This window comes from Tripterygium wilfordii, chromosome 14 (assembly GCF_013401445.1).
Source record: "Tripterygium wilfordii isolate XIE 37 chromosome 14, ASM1340144v1, whole genome shotgun sequence".
Lineage (NCBI taxonomy): Eukaryota > Viridiplantae > Streptophyta > Magnoliopsida > Celastrales > Celastraceae > Tripterygium > Tripterygium wilfordii.
Window position 1 is genome coordinate 9,621,593 of NC_052245.1, and position 15,037 is coordinate 9,636,629.

At 37.7% G+C, this 15,037-nt stretch overlaps 1 protein-coding gene across 2 annotated transcripts; it reads right to left on the reverse strand.

The window, feature by feature from the left end:
- Positions 1-291: 291 nt before the first annotated feature.
- On the reverse strand, positions 292-7,685 carry LOC120015281. Of its 2 annotated transcripts, XM_038867630.1 has the most exons (10): positions 7,427-7,685; positions 4,745-7,014; positions 4,269-4,649; positions 4,091-4,177; positions 2,475-2,627; positions 2,013-2,173; positions 1,784-1,931; positions 1,490-1,612; positions 1,267-1,354; positions 292-720 (listed from the first exon to the last, which is right to left on the reverse strand). In XM_038867630.1, the coding sequence occupies exons 2-10, from the start codon at positions 6,773-6,775 to the stop codon at positions 533-535; spliced, it is 3,360 nt and encodes a 1,119-aa protein (XP_038723558.1). In that variant the 5' UTR covers positions 6,776-7,014; positions 7,427-7,685; the 3' UTR covers positions 292-532. The 2 variants fall into 2 exon arrangements, with proteins under 2 accessions (XP_038723558.1, XP_038723559.1); XM_038867631.1 differs by lacking the exon at positions 1,784-1,931 and having other exon boundaries at positions 585-720.
- Positions 7,686-15,037: the final 7,352 nt, after the last annotated feature.

Here is a 15,037-nt window from a genome sequence, read left to right on the forward strand (position 1 = left end):
TGACCTATGAGTCTTTAAAAAAAAAACAAAAAAAAAAGTAAATTCATGACCAATTTGAAACTTTGAAAAGCAAGTGACTGAGTTGTAACAAGACCTATCTGTCACTGTCAGTAGCCAAAAGTAACATTTACTACTTAAGTTTCCTCATGATCAACTGGCCATGACGAGTGATGTAATTTCTTGGTTAGGATTCACCAAGACATCAACCAAGTTGGCCAAGGCATCCATTTGATGGTTAATCTTGCAAAGGCCTGCATCACTGACATGGAAGGCCTGCATCATTGACATGGAGGCATGATATATTGATTTCTGAAAAATGAACAGAGAGTGTCCTAATTTATATGTTGAAAAGAGTACATGAGAATTGGACTGTTAATCTGTTTGCTTCTAATAGGAATATATATAATTTTTTACAAAGACATTAACTTTACACGAGCTGCTCTTCCAAATATATGCGCAAAAAATATGGTATGTATTCTACATCCTTTGTGAGTACACCTTCATATATGCTTTGTGATGAGAAATGATGAATTCATCGAGTTAGAAGGTTGCGTCGCTTCGGTTGTAGAGCTATCGACATAACACGCAGCCTGTTTGTTATTTCTGGAAATGATGGCCTGGCTGCTGGATCGAACGACCAACACTGTTCCATTAGGGTTTTCCACTCTAGATCACAGCGTTCCGGTATAGGAGGCCTCAATGTGTTATTTACAATTCCTCCTTCATATAAATATCAAAACAATAGGATTCTTTATCAGTATTCTAAATGCTATCAAAAGCCCACGAACAGAACTAAAACAGTGCAAATAATGCAAGAAGGCGAAACTGCAAATTAAGCTCCCTGATTATGCGGGATATGAAAAGCATGTGCATATCTAATTCACATCTTAAATATCAAACACAGATGCTACACATTCACAGCACAAAATGACAGATTATGCATGGCCCGAAATCAATACTTTGAATAGGAAGCTGAAAAAAATACGAACGAATCTCCAATTAATACCTCTCACTTAGCTCCTATATATACTTGATTCCTAAAAGGGCTACAGGAAACTCTCATAACAGCAAAATGCATTATAGGGAATCTTGATAATTCTGATGCTTACAAAAAGAGAAAAAGAACCAATGCTCATGTAATTAAAAGGCTCCAGTAAATTGATCCGATTTGAATGATTAATCAAAATCGTAAAATGCAGAATTGCGACCAAGCAATACAAAACTGAAGAAGGGGAAATACGAGAGCAGTCAAAGAAAACTTAATACCTATTATAGCACCACAATGCATGTTGGCATAGGGCTCTTCTCCGGTTAGAATCTCCCACATTGCAATACCAAATGAAAACACATCAACCTGTTAGAACAAAAGATTTTCCCAAATGTTGCTGTTATTGCATCCTTCAAGTCACTAAAACTATGTACAATTAGTTTGAGCGCCCAGAACAATATAATTGCATTCTATAGTCATAAATTTCATCAAGTTCCTGACCTTCTCTGAGACCCGGTTACTGCTTCCATCCAATAATTCTGGTGCCATCCATGGAAGTGTTCCACGAATTCCACCAGATACAAGAGTATTGCGTTTAATTCTTGACAATCCAAAATCTCCAACCTACAAATGAGGTGGATGAAGTCTAGTGTTCTTAAATATATTACGATGTGGTTACAAGAAAAAAATTTGCTTATATGCGACAAAGATATCAAATATTCAAATGGCTCCGAAACCAATACAGAAATATATGACAGAAAATAAATAATGTACTTAATTTCTGCCTTTATATACCTTGCATATGGGGCGTTGAGGATCCCTCAAATTAACAAACAAATTGTCACACTTCAAGTCAAAATGAACAATATTTTTCAAGTGTAGATATTCCATGCCAAAAGCAGCATCCAATGTGATTATAAGCTTTTTACGACAGTCAAGTGCTCTGCAGGAAGATTTTGGAAGACCTAGTAAATTGATTTCATTTTTGCAGGTCGAAGGAAACACAATGTTATGGATCACTCACCTGTTCTTTAGGAGAGCATGCCTTAATGATCCATTCACCATATATTCAGTCACAGTTGCCATTGTTTCCCCGGGCACATCAGGGACCACACCGTATAATGCCACCACATTAGGATGGTGAAGATTCGACAGAATTCGTGCCTCTCTCCAGAAGTCCTTAGTCTGTGTAAAGTCAGAGTTATTGCTATGAAATATTTCACAACACTACCATCAGAAAGTAGGATAAATTACTAAAAACCAGTCAGAGATAGTTATGCGTCAAATAATAGAAGTTTATCAAACAAATCTAGTCCTCTTGAAACACTTTCTTAGAAAGAACTATCCTCATTCTTATAAAAAAAAAAAAAAAGGAACTATCCTCATACATTTTTTGATAAGTTTATATAGTTGATAAAAGTGACATAAGAACTAGAATCAAAGAAGACATAAATAGTTCTCATGAGAATGATATCAGAAAACCCACCAAACGCTCTTGCTCTGAAGATTTCCCTGAAAAACAACTCTTTTTGATTCTTTTAATGGCAACATCAGTCCCTCTCCACTTTCCATGATAAACAGTTCCAAATGTACCAGATCCTAGCTCTTGCAGTTCCTCAAGATCAGCGTTTTTTATGATCTGCATGGCAGTATTTAAAGTCACTTTTCCATTTCTAGAAAGAAGATAAAAAAAGGTTAATGAATGCAAAGATAAACGCAAAGGCAACCAATTTTAGATGACTACTGAAGTCAGGTAATATATCTAATTAATTACTGACGCACCCAATATGGTCATGAGAACTACGAAAAGTGAACAAGCATAGTCATTCTCACAAGGCAATCCATTTGTGCCCATTACAGCCACAGAAATGCTTTCCGTTATACAATGCTTGAGTTTTTTTTGAGTGAGAGCTGAAGTGAAAACAAATAATTTGGATACTACGTGATTCACTCAGATATAAGTAAATTTTTCGTCCAAATTTTACTCTTTGTTTTGTATTCAAAAAATGATTTTTTTGGGTATTTTTAAAAAAAAATTAAAGTTCCTAATCACCGAAAACATTATTCCATGTGTGATTCAGGAAAGAAAATTAACAGCTGTAGAAAATGAAATGATTCAATGCAATGAACACAAGGCAGAACACAACTCAATTTCAATAAATAATGCCTAACTCGCCCTTTTGTGCATGAAGGCCTTCTGTTATTGAGAAAATTGAGAACCTATAATAGGGATACATATCTCTATAAGAAAATTACTTTTTTACTTGCAAACCTAAAGTTTTGTAATTATCTGCTTCAAATGACTCACTTGGAAAGGTAGAATTGGGGTGCCGTAGTGGAGCACATGGTTCAAAGAAACCACTCTATATTTCTATTTATACTTTTGAATCCAGGCCTGGCCTCTGGAGGACCTCATAATAGCAGTAAATAAAAGTTGAGTGCAGGGCACTACTTGGTTCCATCTCTGTTTGAGGAAGAAGCACTCTATTCAGCATGGAACTAATTTCATTGTTTGTTCCTTTCCATTTCATTTATCTTTTTTGGTTTCACCATTCAGATCTCTCCTGTCCTATAATGGCTGACTCTAAGGTGATGGTGAAACTCATTACACATCTCTAGTGAGCCTTCAAGAACCAAGAAGACTCACAATCCGCTCTCTGGTGACAAGCGGACTGCATTCATAATTTTGTGGGTTATTCATATGATAGAGGAATTTTGTTCAATAACTTTTATTGCTGGAAGAATATAATTTTTCCTCCCAGTGTTGAGAGGTTAGGGATAATTGCAACACAAACGAAAGCTAACTAATGATGTGATTGCAGGAAATTTTCACATTTTCAGACAACAAAATTTTCATTAAAATACAGCAAACACATGCCATCCATAACTTCTGAGCATCTATATGGAGCTAGAGAAAATAAAAGGCAAATATGTTATTCATTTGTGTACGAGAGTTGTTTACCTTGTTTACCTATTGTGTCAGTTTGTGCAAAATTGGGTCAGCCATAAACAAATTCTCAAAGTCATATAAAGGAGAGAAAATATAAAGTAACGGCAGCACAGTAGAATCATATATCATAAATCAGTTAATAGGGCAGTAACCTGTAAACCATAAATGCCTGCTTCTATTTCAGCCATCGTGGAATCGCTAAAAGATTCATCATTGTTTCTTCTATCAGCTTTGACTGCCTATGAAATGAATGATAAAAGCTCAATCTATCAGATTAAACATTATCATAAGAATGTAATTCAAATCCTAGCCTTCTAGGCAAATCCTTACCACATAGTCAGATTCTTGAGTCATGTTCTCTGCCTCTTTCTCGCTAGGAGAAGAAAATTCACGGTCAGATTCTTGAGTATTATTATCTGCATCTGTATCCCCTATCTCATATTGTACATGTGGGACAATGTTTGTAGCATAAGGGATGTCGGAAGGTAAGCTACCAGTTACTTCTTCAACAGTAATAACGGATTCCAATGCCTTGTAGTCATGATTGTTATCAAAGGGTTGTGATAGTACACCAAAAGCATCTCCATATTTTAAATCATCAAAAGATCGCTCAACATTCCCTGCCTTTTTAATCTTTTCATCTAGATAATTCATAGCGTTTTCATCATGGTAGGAAGCCTCTCTTCTTGAAGCTGTACTTTTGAATGATTTCTGAAACACAGATGATGACATTAAACGTCTTCACCTGCTAAGACAATGATTACAAATAAGTCATTTCCTTTGAATTGAGCTATATATATACTTACAGTAATGAGGTTTAGCTGTTCATGCTCATCTAATCCCTGAAACGAAATAGGCAATGGTTCAGGAAACCCATGCAAAACTGGTTGAGCACTAATTGTCTCTTTCATTGCATACGGCTGGTCCTTGGCAACATTTTGGATCTTGATAAGGAACTCAGGAGCAGTTCTTTTGGATTGGTTACCTGATGGCCTCCTTAGGATATCTAGAGAATTTTCCAGCATAATGACTGAAGAAGAAGAAACTGTGCTTCCAGAGTCTCGTAAATTGTCAGCGAAACCATGATTACTGGGCAAGTAGTTTAGGTTTGGAAAGTTCTTATACTCTGAGTTGCTTTCTTCTGATGTAGATTCTGTACATACACAGAATTTTCTGTCTTGACCAGAATAAGAATCACTCCTGTCAATTGGCCATTCTTGTGAGGAATTTGACATAGCCGGAGAATGATTCCATTGGGACAGTTGGCTTACTCCTTCCCTGAAGTGTGTTGACCTCTTTTCATGTTCCTGCAACTGCGAGTCAGAAAGTGCCCTTTCTATAAGTATGGATCTATCAGTGTTGATATCCCTTTGCCCATGCAGTTGAGAAGGCACATAATCTCCACTTGGACTACGGTTGTGAAAATGTGTTTCACATGGTTTGTTAGTATGGCCAGCTTCTACCAAATACTGGTTAGCATGATGGCAGTTCATCAATGGCAGAGGCCCATAGGGAACATTATTATAATAGCTAGAGGCATCAGCGCCATAGAATTCACATGGAAGCTTCTCCATAACAAAGGGATTAATTCTCTCTCTACCATCAGAGAAAAAAAGTGCATTTGAGTTCTTGTGATCTCCTTGGTGTAATGTCCTTGGAGATACAGGAGAGGATTGATTGAATGAATTATTTGGGATCTTGAGTTTTGCCCAGAACTGAGCAGTAGGGTTTGGAAACATTCCTAATCCTACCATATTTGAGTAACTTGGACTTTGATCCATGCTTTCCAAAGCATAAGAAAATGTAGGAGAGTCTCTAGGAAAACTAGGACTATAATCTGAAACATTTCCCAACTGGTTTGTTTGGCTTGCAAGACTTTGTCCACTGGAGCTCTTCTGCGGACTCATGTCCATCATGCCATTGACAGCGAAAACGTACTGATTGTCAGCATCATTCTGCTTTGGGGCTCTACCTTCAAAAGAACATGGACCCTCAGATTCGCCCAGAGAAACGAGAAATATACGCAGTCTTTGAGAACCTCCGTTTCTTTCCAGAACTTGATATTCCTCAATCATATGAAGAAGATCCTCGTCAGAAGAAACAGATATAAGTGCATCAAGATCCTCACCAGGAAGCTGGTACTTTATTGTGTGAGGCTGATTACAAATTGCCAAAGTTTTCTTCATAAGTTCTACAAAACTAAGGTTTTTCCTAATCGAAATGATCCTTGTCTCTCCACCCACATACCTAAGCTTCCCATCACTCGGCCTTGGTAATATCCTTCCCCCAAAGCTGCAAAGAAATTTCATCTTGGCAGAAATCGATTCTTCCAAGACTTGTTTTCCAAAAGGATTATACATCTGATGAGACCCAGCACCATAACCTTGTGCAACTGTGGGTCTCAAAGCATCTTGATCAAAATAACTATGATCAGCATAAGTCCCCAAGTTTTGTCCACTTGCAACATGTTCTTGGTGGTACCTACTGATAGGATCAGGATAAAACCGATTGTCTACTTCTGGAAGAAATTCCATTCGAGGAACAAATTCTTCCGAATTGGATTCAGAGTCCTTTTTCATCAGCCGATTAATTCCAGCAACATCCTTATAAGCCAATTCATGTATCTGATTATAATTTAATCCCAGTCTTCCTGTCTGGTATTGATCTTCATCTGTCATGACTGGAACTCTTCTTATCGCTATACGATCCCTTAAAAACTCCGTTGAAAATTCCTCTCCTGTCTGTGAACATAAATTATTTACAATTCTATCACTTGACACAATCGCCGAGTCTCTGTAGAACTCCAGTACTGGAGAATCAAGTGCTTCCCTTGTCATGGCCTCAACTCAAAAGTGATCACTCTCTAAATGTAGCTGGGTAAGAACAGTTTCATCCCACTGAACCTTTTATATCATCAAAACCCTTAAATTAGAAAACAAATTTTTATATACCTTTTCAAATTGGAACCAATTGTGCTCCCATTTTCTATATTAACACATCAATCCCATAGCTGGTTAACTTGTCTCCTGGAATAAATCTTACAAATGATATTCCATGACTTGATCTTCACCAACAGCTGCAAAATTATCTGATGCTATTAGTTTTTCTTCCCTACATCATAATTAGCCAAAGTCACTACCAATGGCGCAATAAGAAACTTCTTCATTTTGAACTCTTTTGAGAATTTTCAATACAAAGGGTATTCCAAATTATGCAGTCAGATGTATCCTCAAAGCCAATTTAAAAGTATATACACAAACAATGCAACAATTACAACATAAGGATCTTGCTCCCGTCACACATTCCTTGCACTGGCCATCAATTGGGTTTTCAACTTTTATGGGTTAACTCCCACCAACAATTATCATACAAATTCAGAAAAGAAATAAAATTCCAAAATTTATATGATGAACAGTTTTACCCAAAAATACAAAGGCAATAAAACACAAAAATAAAAAGGGCTATGCGGATAGATTGCAGTGACTTACATGATAGAAAAGAAAGAAAGGCGAAATGGGTACTTCTTGGATTGTTCAAAATCTGTGGTTGAGTTGAGCATTGGAGGTAATTGCATTGGAATGCATTAATTTTCAGAAGAAACCCCAAAAAGGGGAGAAGATGAAAATGGGTCTTGTTTTGTTGAGAGGCGTGGGTAGAGAAGAGAGGGGCCGTTGCATAAAGCTCGGAGGAGGGAGCGACTGTGCTGCTTTCAAATAACGCGGTACCCGTAAACTAACTTATCAATTGCTTTTTATTCCCTAAATAGATGTCAGAAAAAATGTTGCTTCTGTTTCCGTTTCGTTTAGTTTAGTTAATGAAAAGAATAGCAAGCCTATGCATTTCGCATGCCAAATTTTAGATTATTGGACCTTCTACAAACCTTCTGTTAGAGAAGTAAAAGGATATGTTAGAGAAGTAAAAGATCTGTATTTCACTATATGTTGATTGTGTACAACATGCCTTTATATAGGCGTTGAAAAGAAAAGTAAGAAAAATAATGTCAATAAAGTAAATCAAAGATGTTGTTGATATCTTTGACAAATTCAAAGATTTTGTTGATTTGTCAAAGATATCATTGATATTTTGTTGATATCTTTGACATCCCCCCTCAAACTCAAGTTGGTGCAGTAGAAGTAAGCTTGAGTTTGGAAACTAAGTCTCTGAAACGACCTGGCAGGAGTGGCTTGGTGAAGAGATCAGCAGGTTGGTCAAGAGTAGATATTGAGCAGAGTTGAATAGTTCCCTGTGTGACATGCTGACGAGTAAAATGACAATCAATCTCAATGTGTTTGGTACGCTCATGGTAAACATCATTGTGAGCAATGTGGATTGCACTTCTATTATCACAAAATAGAGGTGTAGGACTGGGAGATTGAACTCCCATATCTCCAAGAAGCCAACGAAGCCAAACAATTTCTTGAGTGCTAGTAGCAAGTGCACGATATTCAGCCTCCGTGCTCGAACGAGCAACTGAAGTCTGCTTCTTGCTTCGCCAAGAAATGAGAGAATCCCCCAACAAGATGCAAAAGCCAGTGGTTGATCGTCTATCAGTGGGATCACCAGCCCAATCGGAGTCAGAGTAGACGCGCAACTCAAGTGAGGAAGCAGCAGAAAAATGAAGGCCATAATAAAGAGTTGCTTTGATATAACGCAATATATGAATGACTGCTTCATAGTGGGAAGAGCGAGGAGCTGACATGAATTGACTAACAATATGTACAGCATAGGCTATATCAGGGCGGGTGACAGTAAGATATACGAGACTACCAACCAATTGTCGATAGAGGGTGATATCACTGAGAGGAATACCATCAGAAGGTTTAAGCTTGATATTAGGTTCCAGTGGAGTAGAAGTAATCTTACTATCTGTGAGACCTGCCCGAGCAAGTAAATCAGAAGCATACTTAGCCTGAGATAAATAGTACCCGGTAGTGTCCGAGAGTACTTCAAGGCCAAGAAAGTAACTTAGAGAACCAAGATCCTTCATCTCAAATTGTTGTTGAAGATATTCCTTAAGATCAGTGATACCAGAATAATCATCTCCTGTAATAATCATGTCATCGACATAAATTAGTAGAAAAACACAGCCTAAGGCTGTCCGACGAACAAAGAATGTTGAGTCATAAGAACTGGATTGAAAACCACGTTGTTGAATAGTAGAGCTAAACTTGGCAAACCATGTGCGTGGAGCTTGTTTGAGGCCATATAAGGCACGAAGAAGGCGACAGACTGTATTAGGGGGATGTGAATAGCCAGGAGGAGGTTTCATATAGACTTCTTCAGCAAGATCACCATTGAGGAAGGCATTCTTCACATCCATCTGTGACAATGTCCAGCCTCTAGCAGCAGCAATAGCTAACAGACTGCGTACTGAAGTAAGACGAGCAACTGGAGCAAAGGTCTCTTCATAATCAATGCCATACTCTTGAGTAAAGCCTTTAGCAACAAGACGGGCTTTGTATCGCTCAATAGAACCATCAGACTTGGTTTTTATTTTGTAAACCCATTTGCAACCAATAGCAGACTTATCTGGTGGGAGAGAAACAAGATCCCAAGTATGAGATTGCTCAAGTGCCTGCATTTCTTCAGACATAGCTTGTTGCCAAACAGGATTAGATTTGGCCTCCGAATAGAACTGAGGCTCATATAAGGTAAGAGTAGTGGCAAAACACTGAAAATCACGAAGTTTAATAGGAAGTTCTCTTACCCGGGTAGAGCGTCGAAGAGTAGGGGAACTGGTAGTGTCTGCAGTAGATCCATCAGACAAGGAAGACAGTTCAGGAGCAGGCAAAGTAATTTGAGTGTCACCTGTATGAGACTCAGAGGGAGATGGTTCATCAGGAAATAGATCAACCATGTTAGTGGGAGAAGGAAGAGATAAGAAATGTGATACTGAGGAGAACAAAGTGTTTTCCAGAAATACGACATGACGAGAAATGCGAAGTCGTTTGGAGATAGGATCCCAACATCTATAACCTTTATGTTCTATCCCATACCCAAGAAAACAGCAAAGACGAGTACGAGGTTCTAATTTAGTGTGTTCATGTGGTTGAAGGAGAACAAAGCAAACACATCCAAATACTTTGAGTAAATCGTAGTTAGGAACAGACCCATAAAGACGTTCATAAGGCGATTGATTACCAATGACTGATGAAGGAATCCGATTGATGGTAAACACAGCAGTGAGAGCTGCTTCACCCCAAAAACGTGCAGGACAAGAGGCAGAGATAAGAAGAGCCCGAACAGTATCTAATATGTGTCGATGTTTACGTTCGGCTCTTCCATTTTGTTGGGAAGTACCTGGACAAGAACGCTGACAAATAGTGCCATGGTCATGTAAAATGGTTAAGAATTTAGAATCCTTGTATTCCATGGCATTATCAGTGCGAAAAGTTTTAATAGGACATGAAAACTGAGTTTTAATCATCTGAGAAAATTCATGATAGATTGTAGTAAATTCAGAACGAGTTTTCATGAGATGATCCATGTAAAACGAGAGTAATCATCGACAAAAATTACAAAATATTTGGATCCCCCCATAGAAGCAGTAGGAGAAGGTCCCCAAATGTCAGAGTGCACAAGGTCAAAAGGTGCATGAGAAACAGAATCACTATTATTGAACGATAAAGCAGATTGTTTAGCTAGAGGACAAGTTAAACAATCAAAATGATTATTAGAAACAATTCCCAAATGACCATGAGAAGCAAGAGACTGAATACGACTAACAGAAGCATGACCCAATCGAGAATGCCAGAGACTCAAAGAGGAAGCTGGAACTGTGGATGCAGCGAACTGATGACACGGGAGAGTAGGATGCAAAGGGTGCAAAGAGATGAGCTCATACAGTCGCCCAACTTTACGGCCTGTCCCAAGCGTCTGTCCCATCTTCGGATCCTGTACAGAACAGCCAGAAGGAGTAAATAGAATATTAAGACCAAGTTCACATAACTGACCAACGGATAACAGGTTCAAAGTGAGTTGTGGAATAAGAAATGTATTGGACACTGATAGGTTTGGAGTAGATATGTGACCAATATGACTAGCTTTTATCCTTGAACCATTGGCAGTTTGTATAGATGGCAAATGCGAAGAAGAGTGTGTGAAAGTGAAAAGAGTAGAGTCAGCAGTCATATGATTGCAACATGCTGAGTCAAAGAACCATGATGATGATTTACCTGACACAGTGGTGGATGCTGAAATAGAATGGTTACCAGAGTTAGAAAGGAATTGACGAAGTAGTGACTCAAGATCACTGGTCAATTGAGTGGTTGTGGGTACATGTTCAGGACTCTCCTGTGCAGTATGATCAGTTGTGGCAGCGGAAAGATGTGTTCTGGAATGAGTGCCCTGAGTTGATCCACCTTTGCTGGGACAATCTTGTTCATAGTGTCTTGGTCCAATTTTGCGACATATGCGACATTTGCGAGTTGGACATGTAAGTATCAGATGACCAGATAGATGACAATATCGACACTTTGAAGAAGTGTCAGCTTTCTTTGTTTGGTGTACCTGAGGAGTGGCAAGTACTGTGTCGAGATGTCGTGGTTGACGGATTGAGAGCCGTGTTTCTTCAGAAACAAGATCATCAAGGGCTTGATCAAGAGTGGGTAATGGCTTCTGATGAAGTAAGGCTGCACGAGTAGGCTCAAAAATATCTTGTAAGGCCATAAGAAATTGAATCAGCCGGCGATGGTCTTTATATGTGGTAAAAGCTTTGGCATCTTCAGTATTCTTCCAGACTGGTTCAGTAGGAGTGAGTTGATCCCAGAGAAACTGCATTTGAGAGTGAAAGTCAGTGACAGTTTGTCCGGATTGTTGACGTAGCTGATTGAGATTCTGAATTATCTGATATTGATGAGAGAGATCGGTGGCAGTGTAACGATGAGCAAGATGATCCCAGAGAGTTTTGGCAGTATCAAATCGACCAAAGTGAAGATTGATGGAGGATACTGAAGTATTACGAAACCAAGTGATGAGTTGATGATTTTTGCTATCCCAAGTTTCTAAACGTTCAGCAAACTTATCATCAACTTCATCTTTGGACTGTGTAGGTAGAATGAAATCACCAGTGACATATCGCCAAAGTCTCCTACCCTTGAGAAAGCTGCACATGGCTTGTGCCCATAAAACGTAGTTACGCCCATCTAACACAATGTTGATGGGTTGAGAGATATCTGATTTGTCCATAAGTGCAATAAACAGGTGCAAAAATAACAACCAGATCAAGGAATGACGAAAGAAAGGACTGCAGTACGCAAGAAAGATGAAATAGAATTTGAAGGTGAGAAACTGATATGAAACAGGACAGTGATTACCAAGGCTCCGATACCATGTTAGATAAGTAAAAGGATATGTTAGAGAAGTAAAAGATCTGTATTTCACTATATGTTGATTGTGTACAACATGCCTTTATATAGGCGTTGAAAAGAAAAGTAAGAAAAATAATGTCAATAAAGTAAATCAAAGATGTTGTTGATATCTTTGACAAATTCAAAGATTTTGTTGATTTGTCAAAGATATCATTGATATTTTGTTGATATCTTTGACACCTTCCATGTTGTTGATTTGAGTCGGGGATGTAAATGGGCCGTGTTGCTCATAAGCTACTCACCGATAGCCCAAATTGTCTCAAAGAGGTATTATAGTATGATATAATTGTTCGATGTCTTCTGTGTTAGATAGGAGATATCCAAAATTCAGTTGTTGGGAATAGAAGTGTTGGGGTTATGGATAATGTGTGTTCAGGTTTGTTAGGACTTGCTGTCAGTCCAAAGGTTTTATAAGGGCTTGCACCAAGCCTGACCTTTTCACTAGACGAATTGTGTGCAAATAGAGAATACAAAGTTGATGGCTCGAGGCTGCCTTCCGGGAAAAAGGACTTAAAATTCATGTCGTATCAATATGGAAAAAAGCAGGAGACATAATACTATTACCGGAATGAAAGAACTTCTAATGAAAGGAAATGAAAAATAACACATTACTGGAATGCATCAAAAATTTCATCGAAAATGAATACATTCTGGGATGTATTTGGGCGTACTTTACAAACTAAATCAAAGACATAGCTACAGAGACTTTTTGGAAAAGAAAATTATAAATCTAGAACTAGTTGGCTTGAGCTATGCTAATTGAAAAGATAAGTGACCGGAGTCATTTTCTAAGTAAGAAATAAAGATTTGAAGATGTTGAGTCTGTGGTTGACACGGGGTGGTTGTAGACTTCTCTTCCTTCTCATTTTATAATGCTTGTGATGATCATGGTGACATCTCTTTTCTTGTTTTTCTTATACTTTCCTCACATATTCTGTCGTGGAACAACATGGGGAACCACCTTCTTGTTACTTGAGTGATTGGGTTAGTGGTCTTCATAATCGTAATCTTTTCCTGAAAATGGGGATGATGATTGCATCTCTCTAGTCGTGCTCCTTCTTCAAGGTAGGGTGCGGGGCAATAGGTGTTCTAAAAGGCCGTGATATGCTCCATCTTCTAGACTTGCAGATTTCATGCTTGAAATTGGGAAAACATGGCTAACAATTGTCATTCTATTGATACTTTTGCACGAAAGATCATGGAAAAGTGTCTTCTTCTTCAGAGTACAAGACGAACGTGGTCTTGACCTCTTAGTGTCATGTTGTAGTTAGAGGTGTGCTTGAGAAAATTCAAGGACGTAAGGCTAACAAACTCCGACTTCTCCTAAACTTTCTTCTAGATAATCCTACTAAAATCTCAATTACTTCTCAATGAACTGATTTGGAAGAGGATAAACCATTAAGACAAAATTTCCTCATTTGTAGCTTTTTAGACATTAACTTTTAGACAACCCTAAGAGCACCTACAGCAGATTACCTTAATAGATTCCTTAAAATACAGAAAAAATGCCACTTTCCCCTATTTTACAGATTCTCTATCCAGCCAACACTACATCAGATTATCTATCATATTCTCTACTGCATTAAAATAATATTTCTTTCTCTTTTCTTTATTTATTCTATTCATATAAATTACTTCTATTTAAAATAATAAATTAATTACATTTAAAACAATAGATTAATTATATTTAAAACAATAGATTAATTAAAATAATAAATTAATGTTATTAAAAATTGGAGAAATTTAACTCTTTTTTTTTCTTGATTTCATGATCTAGGAAGAATAGATGTTGCTGAAGAGAAAGTGAGGAAAGAGAAAAATTGAGGAGAGAGAAAGAGAGGAGTGAGGAGAGAGAAAGAGTAGAGAGAGATGAGAGTGAGGAGAGAGAGAAGAGAGAGAAATAAATGAGTGAGGAGAGAGAGAGAAAGAAAAAGTGAGGAGAGAGAAAGGGATTGAGGAGAGGAGTGAGGAGAGAGAGAGATGAGTGAGGAGAGAGAAAGAAAGGAGAGAGAGAGAGAGAGATAAGTGAGGAGAGAGAAAGAGGAGAGGGAAAGAGAAGAGTGAGGAGAGAAGGAGGGAAAAAAATGAGGAGATAGGAGAAAGTAAAGTAATAAAAAATATTATTTTATGTTTAGGGAAGTAAATAGTGGTTCTCTAGATGTACTGTTCATGTTCTGTAAAATAAGGAACCTTGAGGTAATCTGATGCAGAGCTCTATTTTGACAAATTCTCTATAATCTTTCTCTATTTTACAGACAGATTCATGTTTAGATAATCTGATGTGGATGCTCTAATTTCCAGTGACTCATTCTTGGATTTTAGGTTAATAATATCCACCAGAAAATTCTACAAAATGAACAAATACTAGTGCAATGCCTCCACTACGCGCAATAAATTTTGAGTATTAATTTACCATTTTTCTCAACTTCACCAACACCTGTAAACAAACTAGAAGAGGTAGACATAATTAATTTATTATATTGTTAGTTAATTCAAAAAAACAGTAGAGGTAAAAAGTCATAAATTATAAAAGTGATAAAACAATATTGTTATTCGACCTGTTGATGATTTCATTAGGTGGTTGAAATTGGAACTTGTATTTCTCGATGGCAACAGTATCAAGAACATTCATTTCCTCCAGATTTGTTGTAGGTAAAAACATGACAAAGAATCTCTCAATCACTTGTTTGTACATGGATTTGCTTTCGACGACTCTGAATTTTTCAATTC

What these genes read in the sequence shown, in the direction of transcription:
- LOC120015281 (XM_038867630.1), bottom strand. Translation starts at nt 6,775, where the DNA reads ATGACAAGGGAAGCACTTGATTCTCCAGTACTGGAGTTCTACAGAGAC. An exon ending in CTCAAGAATCTGACTATGTG is followed by an intron (nt 4,178 to 4,268) that starts GTAAGGATTTGC and finishes TTCATTTCATAG; the next exon opens with GCAGTCAAAGCTGATAGAAG. An exon ending in CAGGCATTTATGGTTTACAG is followed by an intron (nt 2,628 to 4,090) that starts GTTACTGCCCTA and finishes ACTGCCATGCAG; the next exon opens with ATCATAAAAAACGCTGATCT.